Consider the following 22640-nt stretch of genomic DNA (forward strand, 5'->3'; position numbering starts at 1 on the left):
CTACTTTGATGGTTGTCCATTGCTGCAAGTAGATTTTCGTATCCACGAAGTTTGGGGTAAAAGAGAGAACACATGGAGGGAGGAGATATAAATATAAATATTAATTCTCTCTATTCAAAACCTTAGCTGCCGCCGCCGGCCGCTATTTACCTCCAACCACCGCGCTCCGGTCGACACAGCCCCCACCATCGGAACCGTTACATCATTGCCGGCCGACCACCGAAGTTTCGTTGCCAACAGCCGCACGTTCTGGCCTCACACACCAACAACGTGAATCGCGGCAAGAAGGGCTTTTCCGCCGCCTCCCTTCCGGCCTTGCGTGCGGGCGTGTCCAACCACCGTCTCCTGCTTTGATTTCCTACGTAGTGGTGTGGTTGGTTTTGTCATCGGAATTAATTTTAATTTCGTGTTGTTATCGGGATGGCTCCCTCAGTCCAGAATATCGTGATTCTCTCGCATTGAGTTCTTGCTTCCAATTTCTCTTTTGTCATTGACAATTTGTGGTATTTTTATTCCGGTTGCTGCCATCATATAACACCTACACTTTGGCCTATTGACCAATGCGCATCATGTGTCATCTTCATTGCCTATACATACTGCTAATGAGAGTCGCATGGATATCACTCATTCAAGATCTATATTTTTACCATTTATATCACTTCTTGATACTTACTGTATTCCTCAATTGATTTTAAATCTTGTATTAGTTGGCCAACTAGTTGAGCAGAGATTTACTATTACTTTTTCTTGTTCTGGTGTGCAAATTCAGAATCCACGTATGAGTCAAATTTTTGGGACAGATTGAAAAGTCGGTCAATTATTTAAGGTATAATATATTCTATGAAAATTCTTTCCCGTAATTTCTCTGCTGCTACTACTCATACCCCTCTTACTACTCATCCTTCCCTTAGTCTCCAGTAGCATATTTGTCTTGGTCATCCGTTTTCTTTTAAAATTCACTCTCTCGTTAGTAAGGGTTATTTGGTATCTACTCATTTTGAGTCATTTGATTGCTTAAACTGTCATTTGGAAAAACAACCAACCTTATCTTTTTCAGAAAATATGTCAGTCGCAAGTAAACGTTTTCCTTGGTTCATTCTGATATTTGGAGTCCTTCCCATGTTCCCTCTATGAGTGATTATTGTTATTATGTCATTTTCATAGATGATTACTCCCGTTTTACATGGTATCAGAGTCATGGTGCACGTAATGGGTATTGATCCTGTTTGGATTTTCGAGATTATCATTTCAAAGAAAAAATATTGAATATTTTCCCAGATTGGAAGAAATGTGAGAACTCCCTTGGCTTATAAAGATTAAAAAACACTCCACCTATCACAAATTAATTTTAACTTGGAAGTTGAGATCCGTTTCTTAACAGTAACTAAGATTCACCTGGCTTATATTAAAGTTAGTATTGGATGGTTAATATTGAACACTTATCTTGTCCATTAATTATGATACTTTGTTAAGAGACATATTTTAATTAAATTTATGTTACAATATGTAATATATTTTTTTACTTTCTTAGTTACTAGAAATTTTGACAATTAACAGTGTTTATTTTTTGTATCGTGTTTTTTAAGTAAAATACTTATAACATTTAATACAAAAAACTCGTGACATTTTTATAAAAGTCGTGAAATTGCATAACATAACTTTTTTTTTTTAAAAAAAAAAAAAATCTAAAAACGAACACAACCTATATTATTTGTTTAGAAACTAAGGTATGTTTATATGTATATATTAAAACTTTTGAATTTATCAATATATATATATATTTTTTTTTTAAAAAATATTATATCAAATACAATTTTCTTCTCGTAAAATATTGTAACTAATTAACTAATTTTTTGCTATTTTTAATTGTTTCTAGAATTTGAAAACTTCTTTCATTTAAATTAAACTTATTGTGGAACGAAACATATTTGCAACATTATAAAATTAAATGATAAAATAAATAAAAAATACAAGTAAACAAATAGAACCAACAATATTAAAATCAATGATCTCAAAACATCATATAATAATAATAATAATAATAATAATAATAATAATAAAACGTATCTATGGCAATGCATGTGCTCACCGGATATAGCAAAGGCAGAAATTCTTCTTCTTCTTATTATTATTATTATTAAAAAGAACATTATAGAAAACAAAACAAAATAAAATAAAATAAAATAAAATAAAATAGAGGGCATATTTGTCAAGGAAGCTAATTAAATTTGGAGACATCCAACAACGGACGCAACCAAACCTTTTTATGGAATAAACCAAAAATTCACATCTTTTTATATGTAATAATAAAATTAATTAATAATATCCAACTGGCGACGGTGGCTTGGCTTACCATCTATAAATAAAATGAATTCCTCAAATTTACAATAAAATTAGTATTTTATTTTATTTATTACCACGAGAAGAAGAAAATACTCCATAATGAGTGTGATTGTTGACAAAGAAATTAAAGAGATAATAATAATAAATAATAAAAGAGTCTTTAAAAATGAAGCATTAATTAAAGCAATTAAACAATATGGTCTGACGCGGTGAAAGATTCTCTTTTCACTGTGTGGGTCTTTTTGTAAAACAATTTTGGGTGTGTTTGTTGGGAGGTTTGATCTGGAATAGTAAAAAATTTGAATTGAAAGAAATAAAAGTAAAAAGATTAATTTAACCCATATAATATAAATGTAATGATATTTGTTTAATATATTGTAAATTGAAAGAGTATTTTGTAATGTTAGATAGACAGTAAAATTACTTAAAAGAAATAGATATTTTGTTATGTGACGGACCAAAATAAAAAAAATGGATAAATTGTTAAGGGACGGATGAAGTATAATATAAAAAATAAAAATTGACTGTTTGATTTAATATTTTTGGAAGAAAAATTTATGTGAATAATACTTGTATTTCAAAATCTCTCAAACAATTCTATACTTTTTATTTTGGAATTTGATATTGATTTTTGGTTTTAAAATATTCTCTCTGTCCTGTAATTAATTATCTTTTTTTTTTAGTATGTCTATAACAAAATATAAATTTATTTTTTTTTAGTAATTATTCTATCTACCTAACATTACAAATATCTTTACAATTTACAATATATTACACAAATGTCATTTACCTTTATATCACACAATATTAATAAAGTTATTTTAGTAACTTCTATTTTATTCATACTAAATCTAAATATAATACTAATATTTTTAAAATTATGAGCAAAAAGAATATTTTATATTATAAAGAAATACTTTGCATACATATATTTGAAACTATCGACATTATTCATCAATAATTTTAAAAATTATTATAGTATTTTATTTTTTATTTTTATAAAATATGATGTGTGTTTATTTAGTATTTTAATTTAAAATATTTTTATGTGAGATATACATAATATTATATTGATAATATAAAAAATAATATTTTATATTAAATTATTAATTTTTTTTGAGAAAATAAAACATATACTATTTATATTATACTATCATCGTCCGTTTTTAATGATCGCATTTACTTTTTGCATCGGAATGAAAAAGTATTTTTTTATTATTATTTATAAAAAATGGTATGAACAAAAACTTTTTAATGAAAAAAAAAAACCGTATATAAAAATATTTAAATTTTTTACTTATTATTATTATTATTATTATTTTAAAAAAAAAGAAACTGGGATGCCTTTTGGAACAATAGTATTTGGTTTCACATCACACCTTTCACTCACCTTTTATTCAATGGACCTTTTTCGGGGCTTTTCTTTCTCTTCTTCGCCTGCATCAGATTTATTTCAGAAATCTCACACCATTACTACCTCCTCTCTGTAAAGCTTATATTCCCCTCTTTCCCTTCTCTCTCTCTCTCTCTCTTCTTTTCTCTCTCTCTGCTTGGGGACCTTTTCCTGAGGTGGGGTCTGTGATTTATTGACTACAGCTTCACTTCAACACCCTCACCTGATATTGCTTCTCCAAAAGCTTCTGCATATTTCACGATTAAGGTTCCCTTTTCTTTCTTTTTTGTGTGTTTTCATGTTTTTGTTTCTGTTTTTTCTTTCAATCTTTTTAATGTTGTTGGAATCTGTATGAACTGATGTTGGTGCAATGTGATTTTGTGTTCTTTACTTCTTGTTGCTGTTGGGGGTAAAGAGGTAGGTGGGGTGGGGTTGGGGGTGGGGGACTGTGTTTCATTTTCCCTTTTGTGCTATTCCCTTTAATCTTACCTTTTTTTTTTTTTTTAAAACATTTCTTGATCTGAGGTGCTCTTAGATTTGGGGGTTTTGCATTTTGATTCTTCTGTAAATCTTGAGATTATTTTATTTAATTTTTTTTTTTGCAGTGATTGAAGAGCAGAAATGGCAGGAGGTGGAGCTCCAGCACCTAAGGCAGATGAACCAGCCCCCCACCCGCCCAAGGATCAACTTCCCAACGTTTCTTACTGTATCACAAGCCCTCCTCCATGGCGTTAGTTCGATTCTCCTGAATTTTGTTAATGATTGTTTCAGTATATTCTCTGCTTTGAAATGATAGATTTGGGAATAATTTGTTGTTTGATTCCTTTTTGATTCGTTCTCTGTAAGAATAATTGTTATCGAATTTTCGACATACTTTATATATATATATATGTCTTTATATTCTCAATTGTTTTCTAGGATTTGGTAGTACTGTCTTGTGGAATCTTTGCACTTTTCTGCATAGCCATTTGATTCCAATCTGTTGTTTTTGTATGGTATGTTGTCGACTGCGATTTGATTCGATTCGATTCGCCGCAAATGTGCGTTTTTTTTTGTATCATTTTGCTGAACTATATGATGCTTTTGATCCCTTTTAGTTCTTGAATCTCTTATTCTTCTTGCTGTAATCGAAACCGGATGCTTTAACTTTTTTCCGAGTGATCCTTTCAAGATTTAAGATCTATGCAACGTGTCGATGACTGTCGATTCTTTGGATTTCGTCGATCTTATGATGTTTTAATGTTGTGGATAAGATAACTTCAATGGATGTTACACAAATCTTCTCGGAAGTAATCTAATTCTACTTTGAGATCGAGATTCGAATAATCCTTTTTTCTTTAGTTGATTTAGTTGTAATCTACAAAAAGAATGATCTTTGATTCACCTTTTCACTTATCAAATATTTATGTAATGAGTTCGAGCTTCAATTTGTAATCTTTGGCTTTTATTGTTCTTCAGCCGAGGCGATCCTTCTCGGATTTCAACATTATCTGGTGATGCTCGGGACGACAGTCATCATACCGACGGCTTTGGTTCCTCAAATGGGAGGCGGAAATGTGAGGCATTAGTTAGATATTCTTTTTATTACATTTCCGATTCGATAAAAGCGTCGACATTTTTCTTGATTCAATTTTTCGGTGAGTCTTTTTTCAGGAGGAGAAAGCGAAAGTTATCCAAACTCTGCTGTTCGTCGCCGGGCTGAACACTCTGTTGCAGACATGGTTCGGGACTCGATTACCTGCCGTAATCGGAGGTTCGTACACCTTCGTTGCGCCCACGATTTCGATCATCCTATCTAGTCGATGGAGTGATCCTGATCCCATCTCGGTACACGACCACTTTTTCTTGAATTTTTCGTCCTTTTCTGACCTCTCGGGACATGTTTTCGCTAACCTTAACACGAGCTTTGATTTGCATATAAAGAGGTTCAAGAAGGTAATGCGGGCCACACAGGGCGCGCTCATTGTCGCCTCTACTATTCAGATTGTCCTCGGCTTCAGTGGTCTATGGCGCAACGTTGCAAGGTTTGTTATCTCTCGTCTATTTAATTGATTAGAAAGTTTTATGATTTCGATAATTCGCAAGAATTCAAAATGTGCTTATCTTTTCCTCGAGTAGGTTTCTTAGCCCACTTTCGGCTGTTCCTTTGGTCGCTCTCGCCGGTTTTGGGCTCTATGAATTTGGTTTTCCCGGGGTATACTCTCTCTCTCTCTCTCTATATATATATATATGCTTTGCCCCTTAACAAGGTATTTATTTTTCTTTTACGTCACTGTACTTAACATTAAAAATATTCTTATATTTATAATAATTTTTTGTACAAATGTCATTATATTAGTATTATAAGACACTGATAGAAGTATTTTTGACATTTTCTCTTGATTTGTAATACGTTTTGATATAATAATTACTATTCAAATATCAACACACAAAAAAGTAAATGGATACTTAGTTACGGGAAGAAGAGAATATATGTATTTGTATAATATATATATATATATGTGTACCGATTGTGATTTGTGATAAGCTAATTGAAATGATTTTTTCCTTCATTTTAGGTTGCTAAATGTGTCGAAATCGGGTTGCCGATGCTCATAATATTGGTTCTGTTTTCTCAGGTAATAAGTGGTTTTATGTTCTTCGAATGACTTAAAAAATCGATACAGAGTTCGAAATACGTGTCTAAAAAATTGTATATCGGGTTTGCAGTATTTGGTCCACTTGATACGTCCAGGGAAGAACATCTTCGACCGCTTTGCGGTCATATTTTCTGTCGTAATCGTTTGGATATACGCGCACCTACTCACTGTGGGTGGCGCCTATAACAGAACATCGCCGCGGACCCAAGCGAGCTGCCGAACCGATCGTTCGGGGCTTATCAATGCCGCTCCATGGTAATAAATGTCGCGTTGTTTACTCGAGTAATTACATTATCGATACGGATCTTGTGGTAATGAATGCTTAAGTTGTTTTGTCTGAAATCATTCGCCCTTGCAGGATAAGAGTTCCGTACCCTTTTCAGTGGGGAGCTCCTTCGTTTGATGCTGGCGAGGCCTTTGCGATGATGATGGCTGCGTTCGTTGCGCTCATCGAGGTTAGTTTTGCTCGTAAATGTTTTTTCTTTTGTTTTAGGCGACGAGGTTGTAAGATTCTTAAATATTTGCGTTTTTCTTGTTTTGTTACGTAACTTTATGGATTGTTATTGCAGTCGACCGGTGGATTTATTGCCGTATCGAGATATGCCAGCGCGACCCCTTTGCCTCCGTCGATTCTCAGCCGTGGGATCGGGTGGCAGGTACGGCCCCACTTCGAGACGTAACAAATTTTCAGCCAACTCGATTATTTATGTTTTTGTGTGTTCCAGGGTGTCGCTATCTTGCTGTCGGGGCTGTTCGGGACCGGCAACGGATCCTCTGTGTCCATGTAAGAACTTTACCGATTACTTATATTTATTCGACTGTCTTTTCGCGATTTACTTTTAACATATGTTTCGAGTGTCGTACGCAGCGAGAATGCCGGCCTACTCGCGCTTACTCGAGTTGGCAGCCGAAGGGTCGTGCAAATATCTGCTGGGTTCATGCTTTTCTTTTCCGTGTTAGGTAAACGGTTCTCTCGATATATATATATATCTTATCTCTTATTTGATTTGCGCTGTGCATATTATTCGATTTACGATGCGTAATTGTATCGTCGCAGGGAAATTCGGAGCGGTTTTTGCTTCGATTCCGGCTCCAATTGTGGGCGCGTTGTATTGCCTCTTCTTCGCCTATGTTGGTACGCCCCCCACCCCCCGACTAAATTATTTTCGTCGTAATATTTCTACTAGACAACACATGCGTATATGTATGCATATGTATATATATATATATGTAGGCGCGGCCGGAATAAGTTTCCTTCAATTCTGCAACCTCAATAGCTTCCGCACCAAATTCATTTTGGGGTTCTCGATTTTCCTCGGCTTGTCCGTTCCGCAATACTTCAATGAGTACACCGCCATTAAGGGATATGGGCCCGTCCACACCGGCGGAAGATGGGTATGCCGTTTGTTATTTTTGCGCACTTCGTTTATTTTGGTTCTGTGTTTAAATAGTGATTGAATACGATATTTTATGAAAAAAAAAAAATTATAGAGAATCGTAAGAATTTCATAGTAAGGTCTTTATGTATTTTGCGGGTATTACTTGTATTTTGGTAGACGATGTTTCCGTTAAAGCGTAAATTATCGCGCTAGCTAAAATTGTGCATAGAATTTGCGTACAAAATCTTGATAACATAGGAACGCTAGTTTTACGTATATACTTTATCTTTGTACTAAATACTGCTGAAAATCTTATAAAAAATAATACTACCTCCGTCTCATAAAATCTGTAATATTTATTTTTTGTACGTAGATTTTTTAATATTAGTATTATATTGGTTTATAGTGAAAATGACAAAAATGCATTTATTATTGTGTGATATAAAAATAATGATATTTGTGTAATATACTAAATTAGAAAATAGTACTTTTGTTTTGTTTTGAAACGGACAAAAATGGAAAATAGTATCATTCTTATGAGACGGACGAAAGGGAGTATTTTGTGTTGAATTATTAATTGTTTACGAGAGAATGAAGCATATACATTGTATTTCTTGTTAATATTTATCGGGAATTGTGTCGGTAATAATTTGTTGGATGAACAAACCTTTTGTTTTGATTCGATTTCCGACGATGTTTGCAGTTCAACGACATCGTGAATGTCCCGTTCTCATCGGAAGCTTTTGTGGCGGGGATCGTCGCGTTCTTTTTGGACAACACGATGCGCAAGAAGGACGGGCAAATAAGGAAGGATCGAGGCAAGCATTGGTGGGACAAATTCCGGTCGTTCAAGACGGATAATAGGAGCGAGGAGTTCTACTCGTTGCCGTTCAATCTCAACAAATATTTCCCGTCCGTTTGAATGCCGGACGGACGGCCGATCGTCGGCGTCGCCGGAAAATTACATTGTGTGTGTTGAGGATGATGATGATGGATATGGGAATGTGAACTTTTGTTTTGAAATAGTGAATCGAATTGGTAATACAAGGAAAGTATAAGTAAGGTCCTCCGCCGGACAGTTTTAAAGTTTGTTTGTTTTTATTTTTATTTTATTTGTAAATTATGTTATGTAGTTTCAGGGGTGTAGAATTGCTTATAATCTACTACTTGTTATAAATATAATTGTTTAAAATTTGGGTCAGATATTTTTATTTTTTTTAGAAAAAAAAAAAATTAAAAAGTGTTGCACAAAGTTTTTGAAAAAGAATTAGGTGTAATATTTTTAAAAATATGAATGCAATTTTTTTATTTTTTATTTTTAAATTAGAAATGAATTAAAAGTAATTTACTTATTTTGAATTTGAAATTATACTCCCTCTCTTCCAAAATACATCGGCTCATTTGATTTGGGATACGGTATTTATGATAAAAGAGTTTAATAAGTTAATAATATTGAATTATGATATTATTTTATTATGTTTTAATATGAGTAATATTATTGGTAGTTTTAATATACTCCTTCCGTTCAAGCTAAAAGTATACATTTACTTTTGGCGCGGAGATTAAGAAATAATAGTATTTTAATTATAGTGTGTAGGTAAAAGTAGTGAAATGATATTTTTGCCCTTATTTTTTTGGTATAAAAGTAATGATGTGATGTGATGTAAAATAGGGGTATTTATGAAAAAAACGGGGTATTTAATGAAATGGTTACTTTGTAATTGGACGTCCCAAAATAGAAATATATATTAAAATAAATTTAAAATATGTGTTTAAATATTTTAAATATTATATTTCAATAAGACAATACATATATGCAATATGAATATAATTTAATATTTTAAATAATACAAATAAACAAAAAATATATATATTTATTTATAATTAAGATAAAACTAATTTTATAAAATAATAGCAGAAGTTTTAAATGTAGATAAAATTATTTGTTTATTGAGAAGAGATATAGAAATAAAAGTATTTTAAATTGATCTTACGTGATGTATTATGTTATATGTTATTAAGTTAATTTAAATGATTTATAGTTGTTAAAGTATCGATAAATTTAATAAATTTTACTAAAAATAAAAATGTGTCAATTGAACTAACCGACAACAACAGAAAAATGAGACAATTGAAATAATTCGGAGATAGCATAAATTGAGACAATTGAAATAATTAGGAGATAGCATAAATTTATAATAGGGACATCTTAGTTATTTATATATTTTTAAAGCTTTAATACTATTTATTAATAATAAATTATAAAAATAATCATATCAAATAGTACAATTTTTTTTTCTTAAATGAAGTATTATTTTTATATTAGGTATAAATTTTTTTATAAAATCCAAAACTTAAAAAGAATTTGTATCTAAATTGAACTTCAAGCGTGTGCATTCAATATTTAGCATTTTAAAAAATACGTAGTTTTTAATAAAAATATTTTATTTTATTTTATAAATAATAAATAATAGACATTTAATATTTTCACCATTTCTAAAAAGACTACAATCTCAGTATCTCTATATTTTGTTTATTATGTTAGACTATTGTTTAATCTCAATGTTACATTTTATTATATATTATATTAAATAAATTAATTGTTTTTATTTAATATTTTTTTTTTTATTTTTAAACTAATTTAAAATTTTAAAATATTTTAAAAATATATTAATACTAGTATATTCAAAATTGAACTAATGTCTACCTAATTTTACTATTTTACCATCGTACTTTGTTTTTTTATATTTTTGGGTAAGTTATTCTTTTGTTCCGTAAATAGACTAATTTATTATTAGAGTTTTGTACTTAAAATTTGTAGAAAACAGTGGAAAATTTTCGTATCTACTTTGTTTTTTTTTTATATTTTTGGATAAACTGATTTTTTTTTTCATAACTGGACTTATTTATCATTAGAGTCTCGTAATTGAAGTATGTAACAACAACAACAACAATAATAATAAATTATAAAAAAAAAACATTATAGTACTTGGTTATAATCTAAAATTGAAATCAATATATTTATATTGTATGTTTTTCAATAAAAATATATATTTAAATTCTATAAAATATTATATTAAAATATTATTTAAATAAAAATATAAATCTAACACTCAATTTCAAACTATAATTATACAAACTCACAATTTAGAATGAATATATTGACTATTTAATCTAATGATATTTACCATCCAAATGCCCCAAGTAAATATGTGTTAAATATGATTTAAAAATATTTTGAAATTTTTAGTTGATTTGAAAATAGTAAAAAATTATGTGTTAAATATGATTTAAAAATATTTTGAAATTTTTAGTTGATTTGAAAATAGTAAAAAATTAATAAAAATAATTATTTAATGCAATATTAAAGACTTTCAGTGTTTCTTAAAAAAGAGAACCGTAAAATAAATTTAAAAACGTAAATAAAAATCTTATTGGTCTTGAAATATTTCGAATTTATTTATTTATTTATTTTTATTTTTTTATTTCTTTTATATGTTCGACTAGACATCAATATCTAATTTTACTAGAAATCGAGGATGGGCTCGATGAGCCCTAGTCAAGGTTTTTAGTGGGCCGAGCCAAATTCATAGATCTATTCAATAATGTTTGGGTTTGATTATGGGCCTTTTGTAGGTCCATCTAGGCCCACATAGGTAGGACCAATCCAAGCCCTTCCACGCAACAAAAATTTAAAAAAGATAAAGGAAAAATAAATTAATATTAATCTTCTCATAACCCCAAATTATTTTTAACAAAAACAGAAAATTTAGAAATTAAATTAGTGAAGATTAATTGATGATTTGATATTTTAAATTTATATTTGTTGGGAGAGAATAAGTGCTGCGCCAATATACTCTTGAACACTTATTTAAAGGGCTAATTCCCGAAGTATAGTTATATTACAGTTATAACGGCGACTTGTCAACGAAATAAATGCAGAGACCAAAGCAATAAATGACAAGTTATTTGCTAACCCGGTTCGGTTATAACCAATCTACATCCGGGAGATTCCAATTCAGGAGAGGTTCATTAATCAGTGCGGATTAAGAACAAAATACCCAAAACTCCTTCAACCCAAACTACAATGCTAATTATCTAGGAAAATCCCTCCACAGGCATATGTTGTCACAAACGCATACTGACAACTAACAAATAGTTGGGCAGCTTAGATTCTGAATGTTCCCTGATCGGATTTTGATTTCCCTTCGACCGACGAACTCTTCAGCGAGATAGTAGTGTATATCACCCACTTAATGCATAGAGATGAAAAATGTTGAGGTTGAGAGGATTGTTACAATTTTTCTTTCACTACATACTCCGTCAAAACCACCACTCTCCCTTCACCCTTCCATAGACGAGCTGTAAGGCAGCCACAACCGCCATTGTGATAACATGTAATTAATTCCCTTAATACAAACAAGGAATGATGTGTATCTGTTCACTTCTGACCACATAGGACAAACTCAAAGTGTCCATTTTGTCTTGAGAATCCATCATTCTTAAGAAAGATAATTCTCTTGATATGATTGCACAGTTGGGTCAAATGTTGCTGTTTATGGAAAATCTAACGACAACAACAGCAAAAAGAAGATTTGTCAATATACCAAAAATAGGTGATGAGGTTTTTCAACTTAACAATATTTATAAAAATTATTTTGATTCATAATACCACTTTAAATCCTTATTAAAACCACATCAAAATTATAGTATTTAATTTACTACCTACTATTTTCATAAATATCAAAACATAATAATGTGTGTTTTATTTTAAATTTTGTAAATGCTCATTTTTGTTAAATTTTTTTAGGTGAAATAATAATTGAATATAATCAATTTGTATGAAATGTTAATATGTTTTTATTGAAATACCAAAACAACTTGATTAAAAAAAAAAAAACCAAAAATGAAAAACACGAACAAAAAATACACACTAATTTAAGAGACTGAAAAGTTTTTTCTACTTTAAGTAGACCATAAATTATATTCAAATAATTCTAATCGAGTCAATACGAAGTGATTTTATTTTATTTTTTAATAACTTGAAAACTCGCAGCTCCTACTCTAAAAGTGCGTATTGGATAAACCCCGAGCGAATAGAGACCAAAAATCATGAGTGACGAGCCAGCAAAACAACTCAAAAAATAATTTGAAAATTTTATATACACATCACGAATTAATTCCTTTTTTTTTATATATATATATTTTATTTTATTCTTATTTGAAATCAATTTTGTGACAGCTATTGATGAAGTCTTGACAAATAATTTCAAATTACATTACAGACATATTAATGGGTGCATCCATCAAATCATTTTTTACTAACATAATTATCTATAATATTATTAAATATAAATATAAATATATATTCACAAGAATGTCAATAATTTTAAGTACTCTATCCATCAACCAATTTTTTTTTTTTTTTTTTTTTTTTTTTTTTTTTTTTTTTTTTTTTTTTTTTTACCTCTAAATTTATTCAAGTTTTATTTTTTAGTATCAAAATACCACTTTTTCTTTCTTTCTTTCTTTCTTTTTTTTACTTTTTATTTATCTAAAAAAATAAAATTTTCTAGTTTTACTTACTTTTTTTAAAATTCGTGTATGATCAAATAAACATACAATTGAATGACAGAGTATAGAATATTATTTTTATATTGTTCTAATAGTTTTCATGAAAAATTACATTAATCCAAAAATACAAAACAAACACATTCTTTAATACAATATTCTGAAAGAATATTTTTATAATTGAATAATGCTTACTAACAAAAAAATTAAGTGAATACAAGGGTGTGTTCGTTTAACATATTTCTCTAAATTTCTACCATTAATTAATTAATTAATTATTATTTTTTAAATAAAATTAAATATTTATTTTTATTTTTATATTATATTAAAATTAAATTTTACATTTAAAACATCACATCAACATCATTAATATCACATTATACAACTATTTCAATTCAAACAAACACACCATATATTTTGAAAATACTAAAATATTAAATTAAAATAATTATTTAATGTTATATGAATAAATATTCTGATGTGATAATTTGAATTTAAAATAATTTTTAAATTTAATATTTTATGCTAAAATATTTGATATTATTATATTTGTCATCCAAATTTATGTTAATTTTTTTTTTTTTTTTTTTTTTTGTCATAAAAAATTTTCATTTTTTTTTTCTAAGTAAAAAAATACTACAAATTTTCAACTTTTTCTTTACTATAATTTTTTTTGGGGTTTTGAGTGGGTCCTACATGTTTGAAGTTTAACTAAATTAATTTATATTTGTTAAGTATGTTTAATATTGATAAATTTGTCAAAAATGGAAATGAGTCATCTGTTGTGGGACGTACAAAAAAAAAAATTGGGTCATCTGTGGCAGGACGGAGGAAGTATTAAAAATAATAAAAAATTGTTTCTGATATAAATAAAAATAATAATACTCCACCCGTCTCACTACAATAGTCTTGTTTACCATTTTTATCCGTCCCAAAACAATAGTCTTATTTTCATAAATAATCATATCATCATAAAACTACCCATATTTTTTCATTTTTATTACACAATTGCCACTACTTTTTACACTAATACACTCAGAAGGGCAAAAAAATCTTTTATCCATACTTTTTACCAACTGTCAATGTAATATCAATATTCCTTAAATCTCGTATCCAACCCAATCAAGACTATATTTATGGAACCGATAGATTAATTAAGAATATATATATATATATATATATATATCCGATCGATACGACAAGATATTGCAAGTCGTCATTTAAAGGATAGAAAGTTAAAACAAGAGAAAAGTTGAAACACTTCGTTGGCATTAAAAGGCCTTCCCAATTGTGTCCTAAAAAATGGTCCTCAAAATAATAATAATAATAATAATAATAATAATAATAATAATAATAAGTAAATAAATAATAATAATAATAAAAGAAAAATAAAAAAATGGTCCTCAAAATCGCTACTCATATCTTCCCCAATTAATACGCTACACTTTTATTTGTATTTTTGTATCATTCAATCCTTTTCTTTCAAATAAACATTTTTTTTTTGAAAATTTTTTAAATTAATAATAATAACACATTTCTTTATTTATGATTTTTTATTGTTTTTTAGTCTGTTATTTGTTAATATTTTTGAAATAAGATAATTGTTAATAATAATAACACACGTCGTTGTTTTACTAATGACATTAGAGACGAAATTAAAGAGGGAATTTCGTTAATAATATATTCCAATACTATTCAGTAATGCTTTTCTCACAAAATATCACATGACCAATAAAAAAAGAAAAACTAAATTTTTATTTATTTTATTTTTAAATTTCAAAAGTCTTCGTAGTAAATTTAATAGTATATATATATATATTTTACGAAAATTATAATTAAGCAATTGTTCGTTTTATATTAAATGCTTTCACAAAGAATTTGCAACGTTGACTTGTTCCAATTTCTGATAAAATTGTGGCTGAAAATATGGAATGGGCAATGGCAGATTAGATAAAATGGAATGGGATATTATTATTATTATTATTATTATTATTATTATTTATTTATTGAGTGCACGAATAATTGAGTGTATTTGCCCATTTTTGTGTTTCCTTTTTCAGTTTTAGCCACTGCTGTTTGTACTTCTCAGAAATCGTGTCTCCCAATTTCCCACAGAGTCGTGTTTGGTACTCCACCGATTTATCAAAAACTAATTTATTGTAAAACAAAAAAATTAACGTGGGTCCGTAAGAATGACCTGGTAGTATGAGAAATGAATTTATAGTCTAGGTCATATTTTTTAATATTTTTTAAAAATAAATAATGTCAAATGAGAAAAAAAATATTAATTTATATATATATATTTATAAACAAATTCTATTGAGAAAGTGTAGCATTTTTTTTTTTTTACGTGAGAATCCGCAGTCGCTACCCAAAAGTGCAGTAAACCACCAGCCGAAAGTGTAGAAAATATTTGAACTTGTGCTTTGTTGTCAACTCACAAATTTGGGTTTGTTTCTTTTGACACCAAACCCAAGTTTCTACTATTTGGATTCTGAGTTTTTAAAAAAGAATATACATTTTCTTTTAAAAAAATATCTCATCATACATTATTTTAATATCGAATCCAAATCAAATTTTTCCTAAACCCATCAAAAGAAACATCTCACTCTCTTTTAAACGACGAACAACTATTTTTTGAGTACGTTTTGGATAAATTCTAACCGAATCTACTGAGATCATGCGCGATAGACTCCAGTAAACATCACTAAATCATTTTTTACAGGACAAATATTACTTTACTTTTGATAAACAAAAGAGTATCATTATTACTTTATATGTTATATTTATATTATATTAACATATATTATTTTGTGTTATTATTTTATATTTCATATTTTGTTATGTTTATAAATAAAAACTTAACAATACTTAATTATCATTAATCTAGTGTTGATTATATTAGACCTTAATCACCTATAATGGGATAAAATAATATTATCCTAATCCAATTATTCAAATTAAATATACTAACAAATACTTTTTCAATATAATAAAAAAGATATACATGAGAATTCAATACTCGCCTAAAAATGAGATGATTTTATAAATATATATTTATAAAACCACCATTATATTTATTTTGATTTTTTTTTTCTAATTTTTTTATCATACAAATTTTTTGATTTTAAAAAAACACATGATATTTGTTCTCATAAAATATTATATTTTTAAAAAATAGTGTACTACAAATAAATATTATATTTTTAAAAAAATATTAATAAAAATAAATTTTCTAAAAAATTGAAAATATAATACCAATTGAACTTTCATGCCCTAATATTATCTAACTGTACTATTAAAATATTGATTTATTATTATATAGCTATTAAATAAGAAAAAAAAATTGTGTAATACCACTTCTTTTTTTATTTTTATTTTATTATTTTTTTAATTATATCCAAAATGATCCCAACTGTTAATTTTATATTTCTATTGAATAAAGTGGGTAATTAAAAATATTATGAATTTGTCATCAAGTGGCAAAAAGTTGGACAAGGTGCCATGTAACGAGGAAGGAATATTTGGCACTGAAATTAATTAAAACTTGTCCATGCATAATTTTTACAATTTTTCTATTCTTAATTAAAAAAAATAATAATAATTGAATTAAAATTGTATTTAATACAATGTAAATGGACATGTAATATTTTGAGTGAAAATTGATAATATAGAATGAATACTCCCTTTCGTTCCAAAAGTATAGTCTTATTGTGTTGGACATGATATTTAAAAAATATTAATATTATAGTGCTAGTCGGTAAAAAGTAATGATAAATATTTTTTTTACCTTTGTGAGTATATTAGTATAAAAAGTAGTGAAAATGGTATAATAATAATAAAAAAGTAGGGATAGTTTTATGGTGATATGATTATTTACAGAAATGAGACTATTGTTTCGAGACAGACAAAAATGATAAACAAGACTATTGTATTGGGACGAAGGGAGTAGTAAATAGCGGATTCAGAGGAGTAAAATACTACTAGTGTGTTTACTTGTGATGTTTTGGTTTTGAATAATAAAATTTTGAATTAAAATAATCGTTTGATGTGATATAAATATATAATTATGTGATGTTCTGAATGTAAAATTAGATTTTATTGTAATAAAATAAATAAAAACTGAATGTTTAATTTAATGTTTTTGGAGAAAAAATAAAATTGAAATATTAAAATTATACGTTAAAAAAAAAAAGGAAAAATAGAAAAAGGAACTTGAGTTACGTTTTACCATATTTAGAAACAAACATAAACAAATCTTCTCATTACAACACTATTTTTATAAAAAAGGAAAAATAAAAAAACTTACCTAACAGCATATTTTTTTCAAATAAAAATAAAAATAAAAATTATATGTAGCTGTAAAATTATCAACTAATTATTCAAAGCCCGATCAATCTCCACCGTTGATTTCCCAAACCCCACAGCATCAACAGCACCGATTCATCCCTACTAAACTCCAGGACCTTCCTCCCGCAACCTCTCCAATCCAACGCCAGACAAATCTACACCATCCGTATAAATCCATCAACGGCTCAGATCTATCGTCCTCCCGATCCAGGACTTTTCAAGCCCAACTCTCCCTAACTTCCTTTTATAGCGCTTTCTTCTCCATCAAACCCCCTCTCCTCCTCCTCCTCCTCCTCCTCCTCCTCCTCTCTCTCATCATTTCTCTCTCCTCTCAAAAACAAAAAAAAATTTCAGATTCAGACAAATGGGGAATTGCCAAGCAGTCGATAATGCAACGATAGCAATTCAGTGTCCAAACGGAAAAGTAGAGAAGCTCTACTGCCCAATCCCCGCCGGAGAAATTATGCGGCTGAATCCCGGCCACTACGTCGCCCTTCTACTCACCACCACGCTATATTCCTCCGCCGCCGTCGCGCCCTCCGCCGCCGGAGGCGGCGGCGGCGGCGCCAATACTCCACTTAGGGTTACGAGAATAAAGCTTCTCAGACCTTCCGAAACCCTCGCCCTTGGTCATGTCTACAGACTCGTCACCTCACAAGGTCTCTACTTTATTTTAAATTAATTATTTTTAAATAATTAATTAATTAATTAATTGATTGATTTTTGTTACTGTTAGAGGTGATGAAAGGGCTATTGGCGAAGAAGATGCAGAAGAATGGGAAGAAAACGATGACAGAAAAGCAGCCTTTGTATTTCGAAGGAGATGATGGGATGAAGACCAATCAGGTTTGAGAAATTGAAAAAATAAAATAAAATAAAATAATAATAATAATGAAAATAAAATTTGTATTATTGCAATTAGTTTTGTGTGAACTGACTGACTGAGGTGTTTGTTTTCAAGAATGATATATTTATTGGGATTTGGTAATAGTTTACAGTGCCAAAGTACTGTTGAGATTCTCTTTGTTTTCTACTTTCCATTTTTGTTAATTATTAGGAAAACAACAAGAAAAAGATAATTATATATATATATATAAATAAATAAATAAGCTATTATTGTATGCCGTACGTGCAATTTCTCATAATTTCCATATCTTCTAAACCCTCTTTTTTTTTTTTTTTTAATTAGCCTTCAAATTTTTAGGGTTTTCAATGATATATATCATCAAGTTCCACATTATGTTTTCTTTACTTGTGTTTTCAATATTCATCAATATATATATTTTTTTCTAAAAAAATCTCATATAATATATAATAATGAAATTCTATTTTTACTATTTTAAAAATCCCTTCCTGACTAGGTGATATGGGCAGTAAATAATTGTGTGCACAGATTTCAACAGATTGCTTACCCTTTTGTCAGTTAATGTCTACAATTTTATGGAATAAAAATTTCTAGAGATCGATAATAGATAGATGGATAGATATGATCATATATACCGATGAGAGAGAGAGAGAGAGAGAGAGAGAGAGATGGGTACTTAGGGTTGGTTGTTCTTGGCCATAGAGGTCACATTCGAGAAAATTAATATTGTCTGATGTAAGAAATAAGTTTGTATTGATATGGGGGAAATGTCCATTTCAGGGAACTAGCCAAGAAAGGCACAGGCCAAGAATATTATGCACCACCACTGATCCACTAAACTCATCATCTGCTAGATCAAGATCAGGTTCGGGTCCGAATCCGGGTCCGGGTTCGGGTCCGGGTTCGGGTGGGTGCAACAAAGGTGGGATGAGAACATGGCAGCCTGCATTAAAGAGCATCTCCGAATCACTCTCCTGATCATCGATCCATCTTTTAAATAATATTTAATTTAATTTTAATTTCCTGTCTTATATATATATATATATATATATATATTGGTGCATGTTGGTCGTCTGTGTGTTGTCTGTCTGTATGTAGATTTTTGGTTAGATAATGAACGTGGGCACTGACGACACTGCTATGAACATGGATCCAACAGCCTCAGATTCAGATTTAGCTTCTTAGATAACATCTATAATATGTTTAAGAATTGCAACAACATTAATTAACTAATTCTTTTTTTTTCCTTTTATAATTATTCTAATAACCTGGGAATCCGGCTAGATAAATGTACGAGCAAGCATAATAGTTTGCAAATCAAGTCAATAGTGAGAATCATATGTGTGTTTCTTTTGGTTGAGTAAACACAGAGTCCAAATAATAAAATACGGAGAAATTTGATTAAAGAAACATACTCATACTAATCAAGCAATATGTAACAAACTCGACTTTAGGGTCTCTACACTAATTCGACCATCGGTAAAATCACATATATATATATATATATTTGTATTCACTTTGATTTATCAAAGCAATCAATAAAGTCGAAATTAATTGGAAAATATACACATGAAATGTAAAAATTTGTTAATCCAATTAGGCCATAAAACTTACATCGGGGAATATCAATCCAGATCATTTTACTAATATTACCCGAGAATTGGACAAGTTTTTCATATCACAATTTCACCAATGTGTAATATTAAAATGCAAACTAATTCACGAATTATCAATGCAAATGTATCGCCGTTGTAGGGCACAAATACAAGGTCTCGAACTCTCTGGTTTTAGTCTTGCTCCGGGCTAAAAATTCATGATTGATCTCCGTCGTCTCCTACTTCTTGTTAATGTTAATCCACTCCTCAATGCATGAAATATATCCTCAACGCCTCCACGTTTTGTCTACCACACATGGTTCGCCTAGTGTAACTTGTCTTGTCGGACATAGTTTGTAGGCTATTAGATTCAGCCGGAAGTTTACCCAGAGTGCACTCGTTAAGTAGCAACTGCGGGTTTTCACGTTATCAAAAAAATATATATACAAAATGAATTCCCGAAACCTCACAAAAATAGTTTCTACAAACCATGAAATAAACAATAAAAATATCTCGGAATCCTCGTGATTTCCTCACACACATTATATATGTTGTCTATCCTCAATATATTTTGTTTGTTGTAGGAGGAACCTACTAATAACTATACATCCAAACCAAAATAATTCGAATAGCATTGTCTTGGAAAAAAGGGATGTGAGTAATGCAAAATTTTACGAATATAATGTCGTCGAGCTCTGACAATGGTATGATTCTAAGAGAGGTTACGAATACACAAGTGACTTATGTCGAAAGTTATGAATAGATCATTCAAGCTAGGATCCATAAATTGTTACGAGTACCCTATTACGATTCTCTCTTATGTTTTGGCTTCAATGAGTTCCTTTAACTAATAGATCTAGACAATAAGTCACCGAAAAAATTATTGAGGTTGGAGTGCGTTATTATAAATGTTATGCAGAAGCGGAGCTATCTTAGGACTCAGGAAATCTTATATTCCCTCCGTCCCATTGAAATGTTACTATTTTCTATTTTCGTCCGTTTCAAAACAAGGTTACCATTTTCTAATTTAGTAATTGTACTACCTACATAACATAATAAATACCATTTCAACTTACATTATATTACATAAATGGTATTACTTTTAAATTATACTATACTAATAAGGGTATTTTTGTCTTTTTTTATTACAATCCAATATAATACTAATATTAAAAAATCTATGTGCAAAAAACAAATGTCAACCTTCAAATGGGATGGAGGGAGTATATAAAAAATTATTTTCACTACAAGAAATTATCAATTTTGTAACGAGGTTTTTTCGTTTCTAAATTCATTTTTTCCGTTACTAATGATATTAGAGACGGAATTAGAGATGGAATTACGTTAGCTACGTGAACTTTAGGAACGGAATTTCGTTGCAAATATACCATTTTTTTTTTGTAGTGTTTATCTCACAAAATATTACATATAATCATCGTTTAAATACAAAATATAAATACAAACACACCCTAAAAGTTCATTTGCTTGAAATTTGCACGCAAGGGTAAGCAAATTAATTTGTGACTATTCCTATATAATTCTTGGGTTTAAATTTTAAGTTTCTTATAAATGTTTATATAAAAATGACAAATTATTGAACCTACAAATGATACTACTAGCCTTATTATTTCTTGAATTACATGGACAAGTTCAATTATAAATATATTTGGGCAACTTCACATCCAATATCTACGGACATTATATTCAATAATAAAATAATAATAATAATAATAATAAATGAATAATAATTCTTCCCTCGATAATTTATCCATTTTTTTTTTATTTTGATCTGTCTCATAACAAAGTATTTATACCGTACTTATGATTTAACAATACAATACGCTTATAATTTACAATATATTACACAAATGACATTACCTTTATATCATACAATACTATATTGATTAGTTTAATTTTTTTTTCTACTACATCCCAATATAATACTAATATTTCTAAAAACTTCGTACAAAAAGTAAATGGACAGATAAATATGGGACGAAGGGAGTATTTTACATTATATTTTTAACAATTTATTGTAAATGAACAGCATTAAAAATTTCAAAACTGGCTATATAAATAGAGCCAATTCTATGATATGTATATATATTTTATAATTTAATTTTTTTTTTTTATTATTAAGTTATATCCAAAGTTGGGCCAATCAATATATTTGGGCCATATTAAAACACGAACGACTCAAAGGTTAATTTATACCTAAATTTATTGTAGAATATTCAAATTTAGGCTGATGTCTGGGTGTGAGGTTAATTGGGCTGGATCTCAGTTATTATTATTATTATTATTTTTTTTTGGTTAAATTGCACATAATCCACCAGTTTCATGAAATTGCACCAAATTTTCGTACTTTTAAAACTGCGTCAAACTTTCTCGTGGTTTCATAAACTTTGCATCTAACCCCTCAACGGTCCTTTATTTAACGGTATTTTACTTACAAGCGCTCAAACTGCAAATAAATTTTAAAATCTCAATTTCTAAACCCCTAAA

General features: G+C 29.1%; 2 protein-coding genes across 3 annotated transcripts; both read left to right on the plus strand.

The window, feature by feature from the left end:
- The first annotated feature begins 3755 nt into the window (after positions 1 to 3755).
- On the plus strand, positions 3756 to 8840 carry LOC127241798 (nucleobase-ascorbate transporter 6). Of its 2 annotated transcripts, none has more exons than XM_051261016.1 (15): positions 3756 to 4003; positions 4342 to 4466; positions 5195 to 5292; positions 5390 to 5563; positions 5660 to 5760; positions 5855 to 5930; positions 6295 to 6354; positions 6446 to 6630; positions 6734 to 6830; positions 6945 to 7031; positions 7101 to 7159; positions 7244 to 7335; positions 7433 to 7510; positions 7610 to 7770; positions 8458 to 8840. In XM_051261016.1, the coding sequence occupies exons 2-15, from the start codon at positions 4358 to 4360 to the stop codon at positions 8674 to 8676; spliced, it is 1596 nt and encodes a 531-aa protein (XP_051116973.1). In that variant the 5' UTR covers positions 3756 to 4003; positions 4342 to 4357; the 3' UTR covers positions 8677 to 8840. The 2 variants fall into 2 exon arrangements, with proteins under 2 accessions (XP_051116973.1, XP_051116974.1); XM_051261017.1 differs by lacking the exon at positions 3756 to 4003 and adding an exon at positions 4023 to 4153.
- Positions 8841 to 17956: 9116 nt separating this feature from the next.
- On the plus strand, positions 17957 to 19769 carry LOC127241599 (uncharacterized). Its single transcript, XM_051260731.1, has 3 exons — positions 17957 to 18334; positions 18412 to 18521; positions 19321 to 19769. The coding sequence occupies exons 1-3, from the start codon at positions 18040 to 18042 to the stop codon at positions 19516 to 19518; spliced, it is 603 nt and encodes a 200-aa protein (XP_051116688.1). The 5' UTR covers positions 17957 to 18039; the 3' UTR covers positions 19519 to 19769.
- The last annotated feature ends 2871 nt before the right edge of the window (positions 19770 to 22640 follow it).

Source organism: Andrographis paniculata, unplaced genomic scaffold, assembly GCF_009805555.1.
Source record: "Andrographis paniculata isolate CXL003 unplaced genomic scaffold, ASM980555v1 Contig83END, whole genome shotgun sequence".
Lineage (NCBI taxonomy): Eukaryota > Viridiplantae > Streptophyta > Magnoliopsida > Lamiales > Acanthaceae > Andrographis > Andrographis paniculata.